We start from the raw sequence: 15,833 nt of genomic DNA on the forward strand, positions 1-15,833 counted from the left end.
ATGCATTCCATGGGTCACCGTGAGTGGCGATATCTCAGGACATTCCCACCTGGGAGCTGTTAAATAAAAGCAATATGGCACTCTTAGTTGTGGTGTTGGTAACAGATAGCACCATGGCTGTGATTACCTGTGGCACTCGGACTTTGAACTTCATCACAGCCAAGGCAATATCTGCTACCAATGCCACGCTCACTCATGCCAAATAAAGGTATTTGATAAGAGTGGTTTGTGTTACTCACCACCTTGTGAAATCTGAATGATCAATTCCTCAATATTTATGCTGTCACAGCAATTAGTCATATGACAGAAGTCGGACAGAAATCATGGGAATTGTACGCACGCCTTTGATACTTTGATCACGTTTGATATTATCGCAAGTCATTTTAGTCGTGGCTCATGCAAATAGTGACGTGAACAATATAAAAACCAATAGTGACCTCTCTCCAACAACCAAACAGAAAGGGGCAAAGTAGGCAACTACTGTAGCCTATATGATTATTTGTCATTTCATTTCTTATAAATTATTAGTCGGCTATTCCACGTGACAGAACAACTCTATATCTGTTAGGGATGTCACACATGAAACAATGCTGCAGAAACAAGAAAAAATTACTTCGATATGATTAGGCTATCATACGAGTTCCTGACTGTTGATATGTAGTGGAATGGAAATGGAAATAATTTAAAGGAATCTAGTAGCAGTCTTGTAAATAGTGACACTGCATGATCCCTAGTTGTTGCAAAATCATAGTCTGTGACTCAACAACTCTATCACTTGTCTTTGGATGTGAGAGGGTCTGAGACTGTAGTCTTTCAAAAATATTTTTCAAATCTATGCAAAGTCTTTCAGTGTAAGGAGGGCATATGTTGCTAAATTTGTATCCCTAATTCCTCCTGCAGTCTCCATTCTCCATCCTTCAGCTCCCCCTGATGTTACTCAGGTAAATGTGGTCACCCGCTCTGAGACTCAGCTAGAGCTGGAGTGGACCAAAGTCAACAACAACAATGACTATACCTACATATTGAGAGACCGCAATGGAGAGGCCAACATCACTGGATCAGATGCAGGGACCACAGTGAAGCACACAGTCTCATCTCTCTCTGCTGGGACAGATTACTCTTTTACTCTCTTCACTGTGTTTGAAGGAATGAGCAGCACGGGATTTACCTTCTCAGCAATAACAGGCATGTTCCCTCAAGTTCACTTCCTATAAAATGCATCACATTTCCCGTCTTTGCTGAGCAAAGGTCTTGTGTGAAAGGAATTGATGCCTGTCTCAAATATAAGCAGGTTGAGCTTGGTAATTGATCAAATAAAAGCCTGATCAAGTTTTTACGGATTTCATGAAGAGTAGTTTGTGTCACTCATCACTGGCATTAATTAAACAAACTCCTCCATTTTCATTCCTCAATATTTATGTTGTATTTAATCCAAAATTCCTTCTACACTCTGCAATCTAAATGCAAATCTCTCTCTTGGTGTGACCATCAACTCATCCAAGTTCACGTCTGCTTCCCCCATTCAGTTCCCTCCGATGTTACTCAGGTAAATGTGGTCACCCGCTCTGAGACACACCTACAGCTGGAATGGACCAAAGTCAACAACGACAATAACTACAATTACACACTGAGAGACAACAATGGAGCAGAGGTTGACTTCACTGGATCAGATGCAGTGACCACAGTGAAACACACAGTCTCATCTCTCTCTGCTGGAACAAACTACTCTTTCACTCTCTTCACTGTTTTTGAGGGAGTGAGCAGCAGAGGATTTAACTTCTCAGCAGTAACAGGCATGTTCCCTCATGTTCACTTCCTATGAAATACATCATACATCACATTTTCCATGTTTGCTGAGCAAAGGTTTTGTGTGAAAGGAACTAAAGGCCTGGCCTATGATGTCCCAAATACAAGCAGGTTGATTTTATGTGATTGAAGCAAATATAAGCTTGAGCTATCAATCAAGTTTTTAAAATATGGATTCAATAAGAGTTTGTGTCACTCTTCACTGTCTTCAAACTGAATGAAGTCCATTTTAAATTGCTTAATATTTATGTTTTTTTATCCTAAATTCCCCCTACATTTTGCAATCTAAAGGCAAATCTCTGTATTTGTGTGACCATCAAATCATCTGTGTTCACATCTCCCCCGAAACACACACACACACACACACACACACACACACACACACACACATCAGTTCCCTCTGATGTTTCTCAGGTAAAAATGCGAACCCGCTCTGAGACTCACCTACAGCTGGAATGGACCAAAATCAACAACGACAACAACTACAATTACATACTAAGAGACAGCAATGGAGCAGAGGCTGACATTACTGGATCAGATGCAGGGACCATAGTGAAACACACAGTCTCATATCTCTCTGCTGGAACAAACTACTCTTTCACTCTCTTCACTGTGTTTGAGGGAGTGAGCAGCATAGGACGCACCTTCTCAGCAGTAACAGGTATGTTCCCTCATGTTCACTTCCAATGAAATACATCACATTTTCCATCTTTACTGAGCAAACATTTTGTGTGAAAGGAATTGAAGGCCTGGCACTTATAGTTAACTGTCCCAAATATAAGCAGGTTGAGTTTGCGATTGATCAAATAAAAACCTGAGCTATCAATCAAGTTTTTACGGCATATGGATTTGGTAAATAGTAGTTTGTGCACCTCATTACTCTCATTAATCTAAACAATCTCCTCCATTTTCGATTCCTTAACTCATTGAATGCCAAGCTATTTTCGGAAGCTTTGTCCTAGAGTGCCAGCAATCTAGACCATTGTTGATGATTTTTGTACAGCCACAGCATATTCTGTGTTATAGCTATGAATACATACAATGGCTCGTTTGAAAGGTGAGACTTTAAGCTCTCAGTGGATGCAAACCATGTATTTTTACACGCCTCTGTTCCTGAAAAATCCCAAGCTAAACAGTGGCTAGTTTTCATCAAAATTGCTGTTTTTTTCTAGAAATGGAGATATAACGTCTTTCATGAAATATGAAGTGTTGCCTGTAAAGTTTCCGGGAAGTGACCTGGCGAGACTGCCACCTAGTGATAGACCCACGAAAATGGCCTGGTTTTGAGCTGACGTGCATGCGTCACTAATTCGACCCAAAGCGGCAACCGAGTTATGATAAAATGTTCAGATTGTGCGTTTTCATGACTTTTCGATCGTCATATATTTCATTTCCATTCATCACAGAGTTCCCAAAATCACATATAAGGTGTGTTAGAGTGTCTAGTTTCGTAATTTAAATAAAAAGCTAAAAAAACGTAATATTACGTTTTTGGCACTCAACGCATGGGAAGAAAAAATTTAATATTACGTTTTTGGCACTCAATGAGTTAATATTTATGTTGTTTTAAATCCAAAATGTCTTCTACATTCTGCAATCTAAATGCAAATATCTCTCTTGGTGTGACCATCAACTCATCTAAGTAAATTCATGTCTGCTATCCCTATTCAGTTCCCTCCGATGTTACTCAGGTAAATGTGGTCACCCGCTCTGAGACCCACCTACAGCTGGAATGGACCAAAGTCAACAACGACAATAACTACAATTACATACTGAGAGACAGCAATGGAGCAGAGGTTGACATCGCTGGATCAGATGCAGGAACCACAGTGAAACACACAGTCTCATCTCTCTCTGCTGGAACAAACTACTCTTTCACTCTCTTCACTGTCTTTGATGGAGTGAGAAGCACAGGACACACCTACTCAGCAGTAACAGGCATGTTCCCTCATGTTCAGTTCCTATGAAGTACATCATACATCACATATCCCATCTTTGCTGAGTAAAGATAGACTGGGTAAACCCATCCCAATCTGCCGGCGATTGTTTTCGCCCTGCAGCTCAGGCTGGAAACCTCCACATTTTTCTATCCTACTAGAGTAAAGGCTTTCTGGGAAAGGAATTAAAGGCCTGGCCCATACAGAAGCCTTTCCCAAATATAAGCAGTTTGAGTTTGGTGATCAAAGCACATAAAAGCCTAAGCCTATCTATTAAGCTTTTACAGGATATGGTTTTGATAAGAGTAGTTCATACCTGTCAACATTTATCTTTCCAAAAACGGGAGATTTTTTTGGGGGGTTGGGGGGGGGGGGGGGTCAGTGTTTATACCGGATCTGTGTTTGCATATTTAATACGTTTCATACACGTGTTTCAACACTGCATTTCGGTCGTTGCTTTTACCTTACAATTACCTTACGCATGCCAGTTATGTATCCGCCAGCTGCCTGCCTGCAGTCTACTTCCAAAACTCCAAAGCTGCTTGCTGTCAGATTTGGTTCCGAGGGCACAAGTTCAGTGTATCAACAACACTCAATAACAGTTTATGTGATGTGTTAATCAATTAAATTCCCAACAATTTCACAACAGCTAGTTCTGGAGTAGGCCATTCAACTAGCCCGCTTGCTTATGACGAGACTCAGGCTGCGCAGTCGGCACCCGCTTGCTTATTTGGGTTTTGGGTTGCCAGGTTTTAGCCTATGACAAAATGGTTGAAATTGAAACTAAGTGATTGTGTATGTGTAGGGTGTATTTCATACACAATCTGGTAACCTGAATGGATCAATGATTTTAAAATGAAGTTTGATGGCCATGCAAATTACGGGAGTTTTTCGGAAGAAATAACAAAACGGGAGGGTGCTGGGAGATGACCTTGAAATATGGGAGAAACCTGGCAAAAACGGGAGTGTTGACAGGTATGGAGTAGTTTCTGTCACTTTTCACTGTCGTTCATCTAAACAAATTCCTACATTTTCAATTTCTCAATATTTAAGTTGTTTGTAATGCAAAATGTCTTCTACATTCTCTAATCTTAACACAAATCTCTCTCATGTTGTGACCATCAAATCATCTGAGTTTATATCTGCTTCCCCATTCAGTTCCTCCTGATGTTACTCTGGTAAATGCAGTCACCCGTTCTGAGATTCACCTAGATCTGGAGTGGACCAAAGTCGACAACAACAATAATTATACTTACGTACTGAGAAACAGCAATGGAACAGAGGCCAGTATCATTGGATTAGATGAGGAGACCAGAGTGAAACACACAGTCTCGTCTCTCTCTGCTGGGACAAAGTACTCATTCACTCTCTTCACTGTGTTCGAGGGAGTGAGAAGCACAGGGTATACATTCTCAGAGATTACAAGTGAGTTCCCTCCTGACCCAATTTCATCTCACTGACATCATCTCTGTATAGAAACAAAGGAATTGTTCATTTTATGATCGATGATCGTTAACACTAATTTCCTAATGTTGATAATTGCTCTCCCTGCCTCTTTAGTTCCCCCTGATGTTGCTCAGGCAAATGTCGCAACCCTCTCTGAGACTCACCTAGAGCTGGAATGGACCAAAGTCAACAACGACAATAACTACAATTACATACTGAGAGTCAGCAATGGAGCAGAGACAAACATCACTGGATCAGATGCAGGGACCACAGTGAAACACACAGTGGCATCTCTCTCTGCTGGAACAAACTACTCTTTCACTCTCTTCACTGTGTTTGAGGGAGTGAGCAGCACAGGATTTACCTTCTCAGCAGTAACAGGCATGTTCCCTCATGTTCACTTTCAATGAAATACATCACATTTTCCATCTTTGCTGACCAAAGGTTTTGTGTGAAAGGAATTGAAGGCCTGGCACTTATAGTTTACTGTCCCAAATATAAGCAGGTTGCGTTTGCGATTGAGCAAATAAAAACCTGAGGTATCAATCAAGTTTTTACGGCATATGGATTTGGTAAATTGTAGTTTGTACCACTCATCACTGTCGTTAATCTAAACAAACTCCTCCATTTTCGATTCCTTAATATTTATGTTGTTTTTAATCCAAAATGTCTTCTACATTCTGCAATCTAAATGCAAATATCTATCTTGGTGTGACCATCAACTCATCTAAGTAAATTCATGTCTGCTATCCCCATTCAGTTCCCTCCAATGTTACTCAGGTAAATGTGGTCACCCGCTCTGAGACCCACCTACAGCTGGAATGGACCAAAGTCAACAACGACAATAACTACAATTACATACTGAGAGACAGCAATGGAGCAGAGGTTGACATCGCTGGATCAGATTCAGGAACCACAGTGAAACACACAGTCTCATCTCTCTCTGCTGGAACAAACTACTCTTTCACTCTCTTCACTGTTTTTGATGGAGTGAGAAGCACAGGACGCACCTTCTCAGCAGTAACAGGCATGTTCCCTCATGTTCAGTTCCTATGTAGTACATCATACATCACATATCCCATCTTTGCTGAGTAAAGTTAGACTGGGTAAACCCAGCCCAATTTGCCGGCGATTGTTTTCGCCCTGCAGCTCAGGCTGGAAACCTCCACATTTTTCTATCCTACTTCCGTTACAAATCTGCGGGGACCAGTCACAAACTGGCTTATCCTCCTGGTGCACCCGGATTGTTGGTCTGATTGATTGAAGGACTGTCCAATTCCGTACAGAGTCATTTGAACTATGCCCGTTGATCACGCCTCTTGTGCAGTAGAAAATACAGAGCAAACTCCCCAGACTAATGTTCAATCTTAACAGATTGAGCTTGGTCTGGTAATAGCCAAACTAGAGTAAAGGCTTTCAGGGAAAGGAATTAAAGGCCTGGCCCATACAGAAGCCTTTCCCAAATATAAGCAGTTTGAGTTTGGTGATCAAAGCACATAAAAGCCTAAGCCTATCTATGAAGTTTTTACAGGATATGGTTTTGATAAGAGTAGTTTCTGTCACTTTTCACTGTCGTTCATCTAAACAAATTCCTACATTTTCAATTTCTCAATATTTAAGTTGTTTGTAATGCAAAATGTCTTCTACATTCTCTAATCTTAACGCAAATCTCTCTCATGTTGTGACCATCAAATCATCTGAGTTTATATCTGCTTCCCCATTCAGTTCCTCCTGATGTTACTCTGGTAAATGCAGTCACCCGTTCTGAGACTCACCTAGATCTGGAGTGGACCAAAGTCGACAACAACAATAATTATACTTACGTACTGAGAAACAACAATGGAGCAGAGGCCAGTATCATAGGATTAGATGAGGAGACCAGAGTGAAACACACAGTCTCGTCTCTCTCTGCTGGGACAAAGTACTCATTCACTCTCTTCACTGTGTTTGAGGGAGTGAGAAGCACAGGGTATACATTCTCAGAGATTACAAGTGAGTTCCCTCCTGACTCAATTTCATCTCACTGACATCATCTCTGTATATAAAAAAAGGAATTGTTCATTTTATGATCGTTGATCGTTAAGACTAATTTCCTAATGTTGATAATTGCTCTCCCTGCCTCTTTAGTTCCCCCAGATGTTGCTCAGGCAAATGTGGCAACCCTCTCTGAGACTCACCTAGAGCTGGAATGGACCAAAGTCAACAACGACAATAACTACAATTACATACTGAGAGTCAGCAATGGAGCAGAGACAAACATCACTGGATCAGATGCAGGGACCACAGTGAAACACACAGTTGCATCTCTCTCTGCTGGAACAAACTACTCTTTCACTCTCTTCACTGTGTTTGAGGGAGTGAGCAGCACAGGATTTACCTTCTCAGCAGTAACAGGCATGTTCTCTCATGTTCACTTTCAATGAAATACATCACATTTTCCATCTTTGCTGATCAAAGGTTTTGTGTGAAAGGAATTGAAGGCCTGGGACTTATAGTTAACTGTCCCAAATATAAGCAGGTTGCGTTTGCGATTGATCAAATAAAAACCTGAGGTATCAATCAAGTTTTTACGGCATATGGATTTGGTAAATTGTAGTTTGTACCACTCATCACTGTCGTTAATCTAAACAAACTCCTCCATTTTCGATTCCTTAATATTTATGTTGTTTTTAATCCAAAATGTCTTCTACATTCTGCAATCTAAATGCAAATATCTCTCTTGGTGTGACCATCAACTCATCTAAGTAAATTCATGCCTGCTATCCCCATTCAGTTCCCTCCGATGTTACTCAGGTAAATGTGGTCACCCGCTCTGAGACCCACCTACAGCTGGAATGGACCAAAGTCAACAACGACAATAACTACAATTACATACTGAGAGACAGCAATGGAGCAGAGGTTGACATAGCTGGATCAGATGCAGGAACCACAGTGAAACACACAGTCTCATCTCTCTCTGCTGGAACAAACTACTCTTTCACTCTCTTCACTGTTTTTGATGGAGTGAGAAGCACAGGACGCACCTTCTCAGCAGTAACAGGCATGTTCCCTCATGTTCAGTTCCTATGTAGTACATCATACATCACATATCCCATCTTTGCTGAGTAAAGTTAGACTGGGTAAACCCAGCCCAATTTGCCGGCGATTGTTTTCGCCCTGCAGCTCAGGCTGGAAACCTCCACATTTTTCTATCCTACTTCCGTTACAAATCTGCGGGGACCAGTCACAAACTGGCTTATCCTCCTGGTGCACCCGGATTGTTGGTCTGATTGATTGAAGGACTGTCCAATTCCGTACAGAGTCATTTGAACTATGCCCGTTGATCACGCCTCTTGTGCAGTAGAAAATACAGAGCAAACTCCCCAGACTAATGTTCAATCTTAACAGATTGAGCTTGGTCTGGTAATAGCCAAACTAGAGTAAAGGCTTTCAGGGAAAGGAATTAAAGGCCTGGCCCATACAGAAGCCTTTCCCAAATATAAGCAGTTTGAGTTTGGTGATCAAAGCACATAAAAGCCTAAGCCTATCTATGAAGTTTTTACAGGATATGGTTTTGATAAGAGTAGTTTCTGTCACTTTTCACTGTCGTTCATCTAAACAAATTCCTACATTTTCAATTTCTCAATATTTAAGTTGTTTGTAATGCAAAATGTCTTCTACATTCTCTAATCTTAACGCAAATCTCTCTCATGTTGTGACCATCAAATCATCTGAGTTTATATCTGCTTCCCCATTCAGTTCCTCCTGATGTTACTCTGGTAAATGCAGTCACCCGTTCTGAGACTCACCTAGATCTGGAGTGGACCAAAGTCGACAACAACAATAATTATACTTACGTACTGAGAAACAGCAATGGAGCAGAGGCCAGTATCATTGGATTAGATGAGGAGACCAGAGTGAAACACACAGTCTCGTCTCTCTCTGCTGGGACAAAGTACTCATTCACTCTCTTCACTGTGTTTGAGGGAGTGAGAAGCACAGGGTATACATTCTCAGAGATTACAAGTGAGTTCCCTCCTGACTCAATTTCATCTCACTGACATCATCTCTGTATATAAAAAAAGGAATTGTTCATTTTATGATCGTTGATCGTTAAGACTAATTTCCTAATGTTGATAATTGCTCTCCCTGCCTCTTTAGTTCCCCCAGATGTTGCTCAGGCAAATGTGGCAACCCTCTCTGAGACTCACCTAGAGCTGGAATGGACCAAAGTCAACAACGACAATAACTACAATTACATACTGAGAGTCAGCAATGGAGCAGAGACAAACATCACTGGATCAGATGCAGGGACCACAGTGAAACACACAGTTGCATCTCTCTCTGCTGGAACAAACTACTCTTTCACTCTCTTCACTGTGTTTGAGGGAGTGAGCAGCACAGGATTTACCTTCTCAGCAGTAACAGGCATGTTCCCTCATGTTCACTTTCAATGAAATACATCACATTTTCCATCTTTGCTGATCAAAGGTTTTGTGTGAAAGGAATTGAAGGCCTGGGACTTATAGTTAACTGTCCCAAATATAAGCAGGTTGCGTTTGCGATTGATCAAATAAAAACCTGAGGTATCAATCAAGTTTTTACGGCATATGGATTTGGTAAATTGTAGTTTGTACCACTCATCACTGTCGTTAATCTAAACAAACTCCTCCATTTTCGATTCCTTAATATTTATGTTGTTTTTAATCCAAAATGTCTTCTACATTCTGCAATCTAAATGCAAATATCTCTCTTGGTGTGACCATCAACTCATCTAAGTAAATTCATGTCTGCTATCCCCATTCAGTTCCCTCCGATGTTACTCAGTTAAATGTGGTCACCCGCTCTGAGACCCACCTACAGCTGGAATGGACCAAAGTCAACAACGACAATAACTACAATTACATACTGAGAGACAGCAATGGAGCAGAGGTTGACATCGCTGGATCAGATGCAGGAACCACAGTGAAACACACAGTCTCATCTCTCTCTGCTGGAACAAACTACTCTTTCACTCTCTTCACTGTTTTTGATGGAGTGAGAAGCACAGGACGCACCTTCTCAGCAGTAACAGGCATGTTCCCTCATGTTCAGTTCCTATGTAGTACATCATACATCACATATCCCATCTTTGCTGAGTAAAGATAGACTGGGTAAACCCAGCCCAATTTGCCGGCGATTGTTTTCGCCCTGCAGCTCAGGCTGGAAATCTCCACATTTTTCTATCCTACTTCCGTTACAAATCTGCGGGGACCAGTCACAAACTGGCTTATCCTCCTGGTGCACCCGGATTGTTGGTCTGATTGATTGAAGGACTGTCCAATTCCGTACAGAGTCATTTGAACTATGCCCGTTGATCACGCCTCTTGTGCAGTAGAAAATACAGAGCAAACTCCCCAGACTAATGTTCAATCTTAACAGATTGAGCTTGGTCTGGTAATAGCCAAACTAGAGTAAAGGCTTTCAGGGAAAGGAATTAAAGGCCTGGCCCATACAGAAGCCTTTCCCAAATATAAGCAGTTTGAGTTTGGTGATCAAAGCACATAAAAGCCTAAGCCTATCTATGAAGTTTTTACAGGATATGGTTTTGATAAGAGTAGTTTCTGTCACTTTTCACTGTCGTTCATCTAAACAAATTCCTACATTTTCAATTTCTCAATATTTAAGTTGTTTGTAATGCAAAATGTCTTCTACATTCTCTAATCTTAACGCAAATCTCTCTCATGTTGTGACCATCAAATCATCTGAGTTTATATCTGCTTCCCCATTCAGTTCCTCCTGATGTTACTCTGGTAAATGCAGTCACCCGTTCTGAGACTCACCTAGATCTGGAGTGGACCAAAGTCGACAACAACAATAATTATACTTACGTACTGAGAAACAGCAATGGAGCAGAGGCCAGTATCATTGGATTAGATGAGGAGACCAGAGTGAAACACACAGTCTCGTCTCTCTCTGCTGGGACAAAGTACTCATTCACTCTCTTCACTGTGTTTGAGGGAGTGAGAAGCACAGGGTATACATTCTCAGAGATTACAAGTGAGTTCCCTCCTGACTCAATTTCATCTCACTGACATCATCTCTGTATATAAAAAAAGGAATTGTTCATTTTATGATTGTTGATCGTTAAGACTAATTTCCTAATGTTGATAATTGCTCTCCCTGCCTCTTTAGTTCCCCCAGATGTTGCTCAGGCAAATGTGGCAACCCTCTCTGAGACTCACCTAGAGCTGGAATGGACCAAAGTCAACAACGACAATAACTACAATTACATACTGAGAGTCAGCAATGGAGCAGAGACAAACATCACTGGATCAGATGCAGGGACCACAGTGAAACACACAGTTGCATCTCTCTCTGCTGGAACAAACTACTCTTTCACTCTCTTCACTGTGTTTGAGGGAGTGAGCAGCACAGGATTTACCTTCTCAGCAGTAACAGGCATGTTCCCTCATGTTCACTTTCAATGAAATACATCACATTTTCCATCTTTGCTGATCAAAGGTTTTGTGTGAAAGGAATTGAAGGCCTGGGACTTATAGTTAACTGTCCCAAATATAAGCAGGTTGCGTTTGCGATTGATCAAATAAAAACCTGAGGTATCAATCAAGTTTTTACGGCATATGGATTTGGTAAATTGTAGTTTGTACCACTCATCACTGTCGTTAATCTAAACAAACTCCTCCATTTTCGATTCCTTAATATTTATGTTGTTTTTAATCCAAAATGTCTTCTACATTCTGCAATCTAAATGCAAATATCTATCTTGGTGTGACCATCAACTCATCTAAGTAAATGCATGTCTGCTATCCCCATTCAGTTCCCTCCGATGTTACTCAGGTAAATGTGGTCACCCGCTCTGAGACCCACCTACAGCTGGAATGGACCAAAGTCAACAACGACAATAACTACAATTACATACTGAGAGACAGCAATGGAGCAGAGGTTGACATCGCTGGATCAGATGCAGGAACCACAGTGAAACACACAGTCTCATCTCTCTCTGCTGGAACAAACTACTCTTTCACTCTCTTCACTGTTTTTGATGGAGTGAGAAGCACAGGACGCACCTTCTCAGCAGTAACAGGCATGTTCCCTCATGTTCAGTTCCTATGTAGTACATCATACATCACATATCCCATCTTTGCTGAGTGAAGATAGACTGGGTAAACCCAGCCCAATTTGCCGGCGATTGTTTTCGCCCTGCAGCTCAGGCTGGAAATCTCCACATTTTTCTATCCTACTTCCGTTACAAATCTGCGGGGACCAGTCACAAACTGGCTTATCCTCCTGGTGCACCCGGATTGTTGGTCTGATTGATTGAAGGACTGTCCAATTCCGTACAGAGTCATTTGAACTATGCCCGTTGATCACGCCTCTTGTGCAGTAGAAAATACAGAGCAAACTCCCCAGACTAATGTTCAATCTTAACAGATTGAGCTTGGTCTGGTAATAGCCAAACTAGAGTAAAGGCTTTCAGGGAAAGGAATTAAAGGCCTGGCCCATACAGAAGCCTTTCCCAAATATAAGCAGTTTGAGTTTGGTGATCAAAGCACATAAAAGCCTAAGCCTATCTATGAAGTTTTTACAGGATATGGTTTTGATAAGAGTAGTTTCTGTCACTTTTCACTGTCGTTCATCTAAACAAATTCCTACATTTTCAATTTCTCAATATTTAAGTTGTTTGTAATGCAAAATGTCTTCTACATTCTCTAATCTTAACGCAAATCTCTCTCATGTTGTGACCATCAAATCATCTGAGTTTATATCTGCTTCCCCATTCAGTTCCTCCTGATGTTACTCTGGTAAATGCAGTCACCCGTTCTGAGACTCACCTAGATCTGGAGTGGACCAAAGTCGACAACAACAATAATTATACTTACGTACTGAGAAACAGCAATGGAGCAGAGGCCAGTATCATTGGATTAGATGAGGAGACCAGAGTGAAACACACAGTCTCGTCTCTCTCTGCTGGGACAAAGTACTCATTCACTCTCTTCACTGTGTTTGAGGGAGTGAGAAGCACAGGGTATACATTCTCAGAGATTACAAGTGAGTTCCCTCCTGACTCAATTTCATCTCACTGACATCATCTCTGTATATAAAAAAAGGAATTGTTCATTTTATGATTGTTGATCGTTAAGACTAATTTCCTAATGTTGATAATTGCTCTCCCTGCCTCTTTAGTTCCCCCAGATGTTGCTCAGGCAAATGTGGCAACCCTCTCTGAGACTCACCTAGAGCTGGAATGGACCAAAGTCAACAACGACAATAACTACAATTACATACTGAGAGTCAGCAATGGAGCAGAGACAAACATCACTGGATCAGATGCAGGGACCACAGTGAAACACACAGTTGCATCTCTCTCTGCTGGAACAAACTACTCTTTCACTCTCTTCACTGTGTTTGAGGGAGTGAGCAGCACAGGATTTACCTTCTCAGCAGTAACAGGCATGTTCCCTCATGTTCACTTTCAATGAAATACATCACATTTTCCATCTTTGCTGACCAAAGGTTTTGTGTGAAAGGAATTGAAGGCCTGGCACTTATAGTTTACTGTCCCAAATATAAGCAGGTTGCGTTTGCGATTGATCAAATAAAAACCTGAGGTATCAATCAAGTTTTTACGGCATATGGATTTGGTAAATTGTAGTTTGTACCACTCATCACTGTCGTTAATCTAAACAAACTCCTCCATTTTCGATTCCTTAATATTTATGTTGTTTTTAATCCAAAATGTCTTCTACATTCTGCAATCTAAATGCAAATATCTATCTTGGTGTGACCATCAACTCATCTAAGTAAATTCATGTCTGCTATCCCCATTCAGTTCCCTCCGATGTTACTCAGGTAAATGTGGTCACCCGCTCTGAGACCCACCTACAGCTGGAATGGACCAAAGTCAACAACGACAATAACTACAATTACATACTGAGAGACAGCAATGGAGCAGAGGTTGACATAGCTGGATCAGATGCAGGAACCACAGTGAAACACACAGTCTCATCTCTCTCTGCTGGAACAAACTACTCTTTCACTCTCTTCACTGTTTTTGATGGAGTGAGAAGCACAGGACGCACCTTCTCAGCAGTAACAGGCATGTTCCCTCATGTTCAGTTCCTATGTAGTACATCATACATCACATATCCCATCTTTGCTGAGTAAAGTTAGACTGGGTAAACCCAGCCCAATTTGCCGGCGATTGTTTTCGCCCTGCAGCTCAGGCTGGAAACCTCCACATTTTTCTATCCTACTTCCGTTACAAATCTGCGGGGACCAGTCACAAACTGGCTTATCCTCCTGGTGCACCCGGATTGTTGGTCTGATTGATTGAAGGACTGTCCAATTCCGTACAGAGTCATTTGAACTATGCCCGTTGATCACGCCTCTTGTGCAGTAGAAAATACAGAGCAAACTCCCCAGACTAATGTTCAATCTTAACAGATTGAGCTTGGTCTGGTAATAGCCAAACTAGAGTAAAGGCTTTCAGGGAAAGGAATTAAAGGCCTGGCCCATACAGAAGCCTTTCCCAAATATAAGCAGTTTGAGTTTGGTGATCAAAGCACATAAAAGCCTAAGCCTATCTATGAAGTTTTTACAGGATATGGTTTTGATAAGAGTAGTTTCTGTCACTTTTCACTGTCGTTCATCTAAACAAATTCCTACATTTTCAATTTCTCAATATTTAAGTTGTTTGTAATGCAAAATGTCTTCTACATTCTCTAATCTTAACGCAAATCTCTCTCATGTTGTGACCATCAAATCATCTGAGTTTATATCTGCTTCCCCATTCAGTTCCTCCTGATGTTACTCTGGTAAATGCAGTCACCCGTTCTGAGACTCACCTAGATCTGGAGTGGACCAAAGTCGACAACAACAATAATTATACTTACGTACTGAGAAACAGCAATGGAGCAGAGGCCAGTATCATTGGATTAGATGAGGAGACCAGAGTGAAACACACAGTCTCGTCTCTCTCTGCTGGGACAAAGTACTCATTCACTCTCTTCACTGTGTTTGAGGGAGTGAGAAGCACAGGGTATACATTCTCAGAGATTACAAGTGAGTTCCCTCCTGACTCAATTTCATCTCACTGACATCATCTCTGTATATAAAAAAAGGAATTGTTCATTTTATGATCGTTGATCGTTAAGACTAATTTCCTAATGTTGATAATTGCTCTCCCTGCCTCTTTAGTTCCCCCAGATGTTGCTCAGGCAAATGTGGCAACCCTCTCTGAGACTCACCTAGAGCTGGAATGGACCAAAGTCAACAACGACAATAACTACAATTACATACTGAGAGTCAGCAATGGAGCAGAGACAAACATCACTGGATCAGATGCAGGGACCACAGTGAAACACACAGTTGCATCTCTCTCTGCTGGAACAAACTACTCTTTCACTCTCTTCACTGTGTTTGAGGGAGTGAGCAGCACAGGATTTACCTTCTCAGCAGTAACAGGCATGTTCCCTCATGTTCACTTTCAATGAAATACATCACATTTTCCATCTTTGCTGATCAAAGGTTTTGTGTGAAAGGAATTGAAGGCCTGGGACTTATAGTTAACTGTCCCAAATATAAGCAGGTTGCGTTTGCGATTGATCAAATAAAAACCTGAGGTATCAATCAAGTTTTTACGGCATATGGATTTGGTAAATT

At 41.3% G+C, this 15,833-nt stretch overlaps 2 protein-coding genes across 2 annotated transcripts in view; both read left to right on the top strand.

Annotated features, from left to right (window-relative positions):
• LOC121700719 lies at positions 1-5,599 on the top strand. Its single transcript, XM_042083921.1, has 7 exons — positions 1-19; positions 901-1,076; positions 1,547-1,684; positions 2,257-2,467; positions 3,478-3,707; positions 5,129-5,168; positions 5,304-5,599. Exons 1-7 carry the CDS (start codon positions 1-3, stop codon positions 5,597-5,599), a joined length of 1,110 nt encoding a protein of 369 aa, XP_041939855.1.
• Positions 5,600-5,752: 153 nt separating this feature from the next.
• Positions 5,753-15,833, top strand: part of LOC121700720 — a 96,562-nt gene continuing 86,481 nt past the window's right edge. Inside the window, exons 1-14 of the mRNA XM_042083922.1 lie at positions 5,753-5,768; positions 5,950-6,216; positions 6,915-7,181; positions 7,317-7,583; positions 7,963-8,229; positions 8,928-9,194; positions 10,941-11,207; positions 11,343-11,609; positions 11,989-12,255; positions 12,954-13,220; positions 13,356-13,622; positions 14,002-14,268; positions 14,967-15,233; positions 15,369-15,635. Of these exons, the coding sequence (XP_041939856.1) occupies positions 5,753-5,768; positions 5,950-6,216; positions 6,915-7,181; positions 7,317-7,583; positions 7,963-8,229; positions 8,928-9,194; positions 10,941-11,207; positions 11,343-11,609; positions 11,989-12,255; positions 12,954-13,220; positions 13,356-13,622; positions 14,002-14,268; positions 14,967-15,233; positions 15,369-15,635 (3,487 nt within the window). The remainder of the gene's footprint in view (positions 5,769-5,949; positions 6,217-6,914; positions 7,182-7,316; positions 7,584-7,962; positions 8,230-8,927; positions 9,195-10,940; positions 11,208-11,342; positions 11,610-11,988; positions 12,256-12,953; positions 13,221-13,355; positions 13,623-14,001; positions 14,269-14,966; positions 15,234-15,368; positions 15,636-15,833) is intronic.

Source organism: Alosa sapidissima, chromosome 24 (assembly GCF_018492685.1).
Source record: "Alosa sapidissima isolate fAloSap1 chromosome 24, fAloSap1.pri, whole genome shotgun sequence".
Lineage (NCBI taxonomy): Eukaryota > Metazoa > Chordata > Actinopteri > Clupeiformes > Clupeidae > Alosa > Alosa sapidissima.

What these genes read in the sequence shown, in the direction of transcription:
- LOC121700719 (XM_042083921.1), top strand. An exon ending in GATCAGATGCAGGGACCACA is followed by an intron (nt 1,077 to 1,546) that starts GTGAAGCACACA and finishes GATGTTACTCAG; the next exon opens with GTAAATGTGGTCACCCGCTC. An exon ending in CACCTTCTCAGCAGTAACAG is followed by an intron (nt 2,468 to 3,477) that starts GTATGTTCCCTC and finishes ATCCCTATTCAG; the next exon opens with TTCCCTCCGATGTTACTCAG.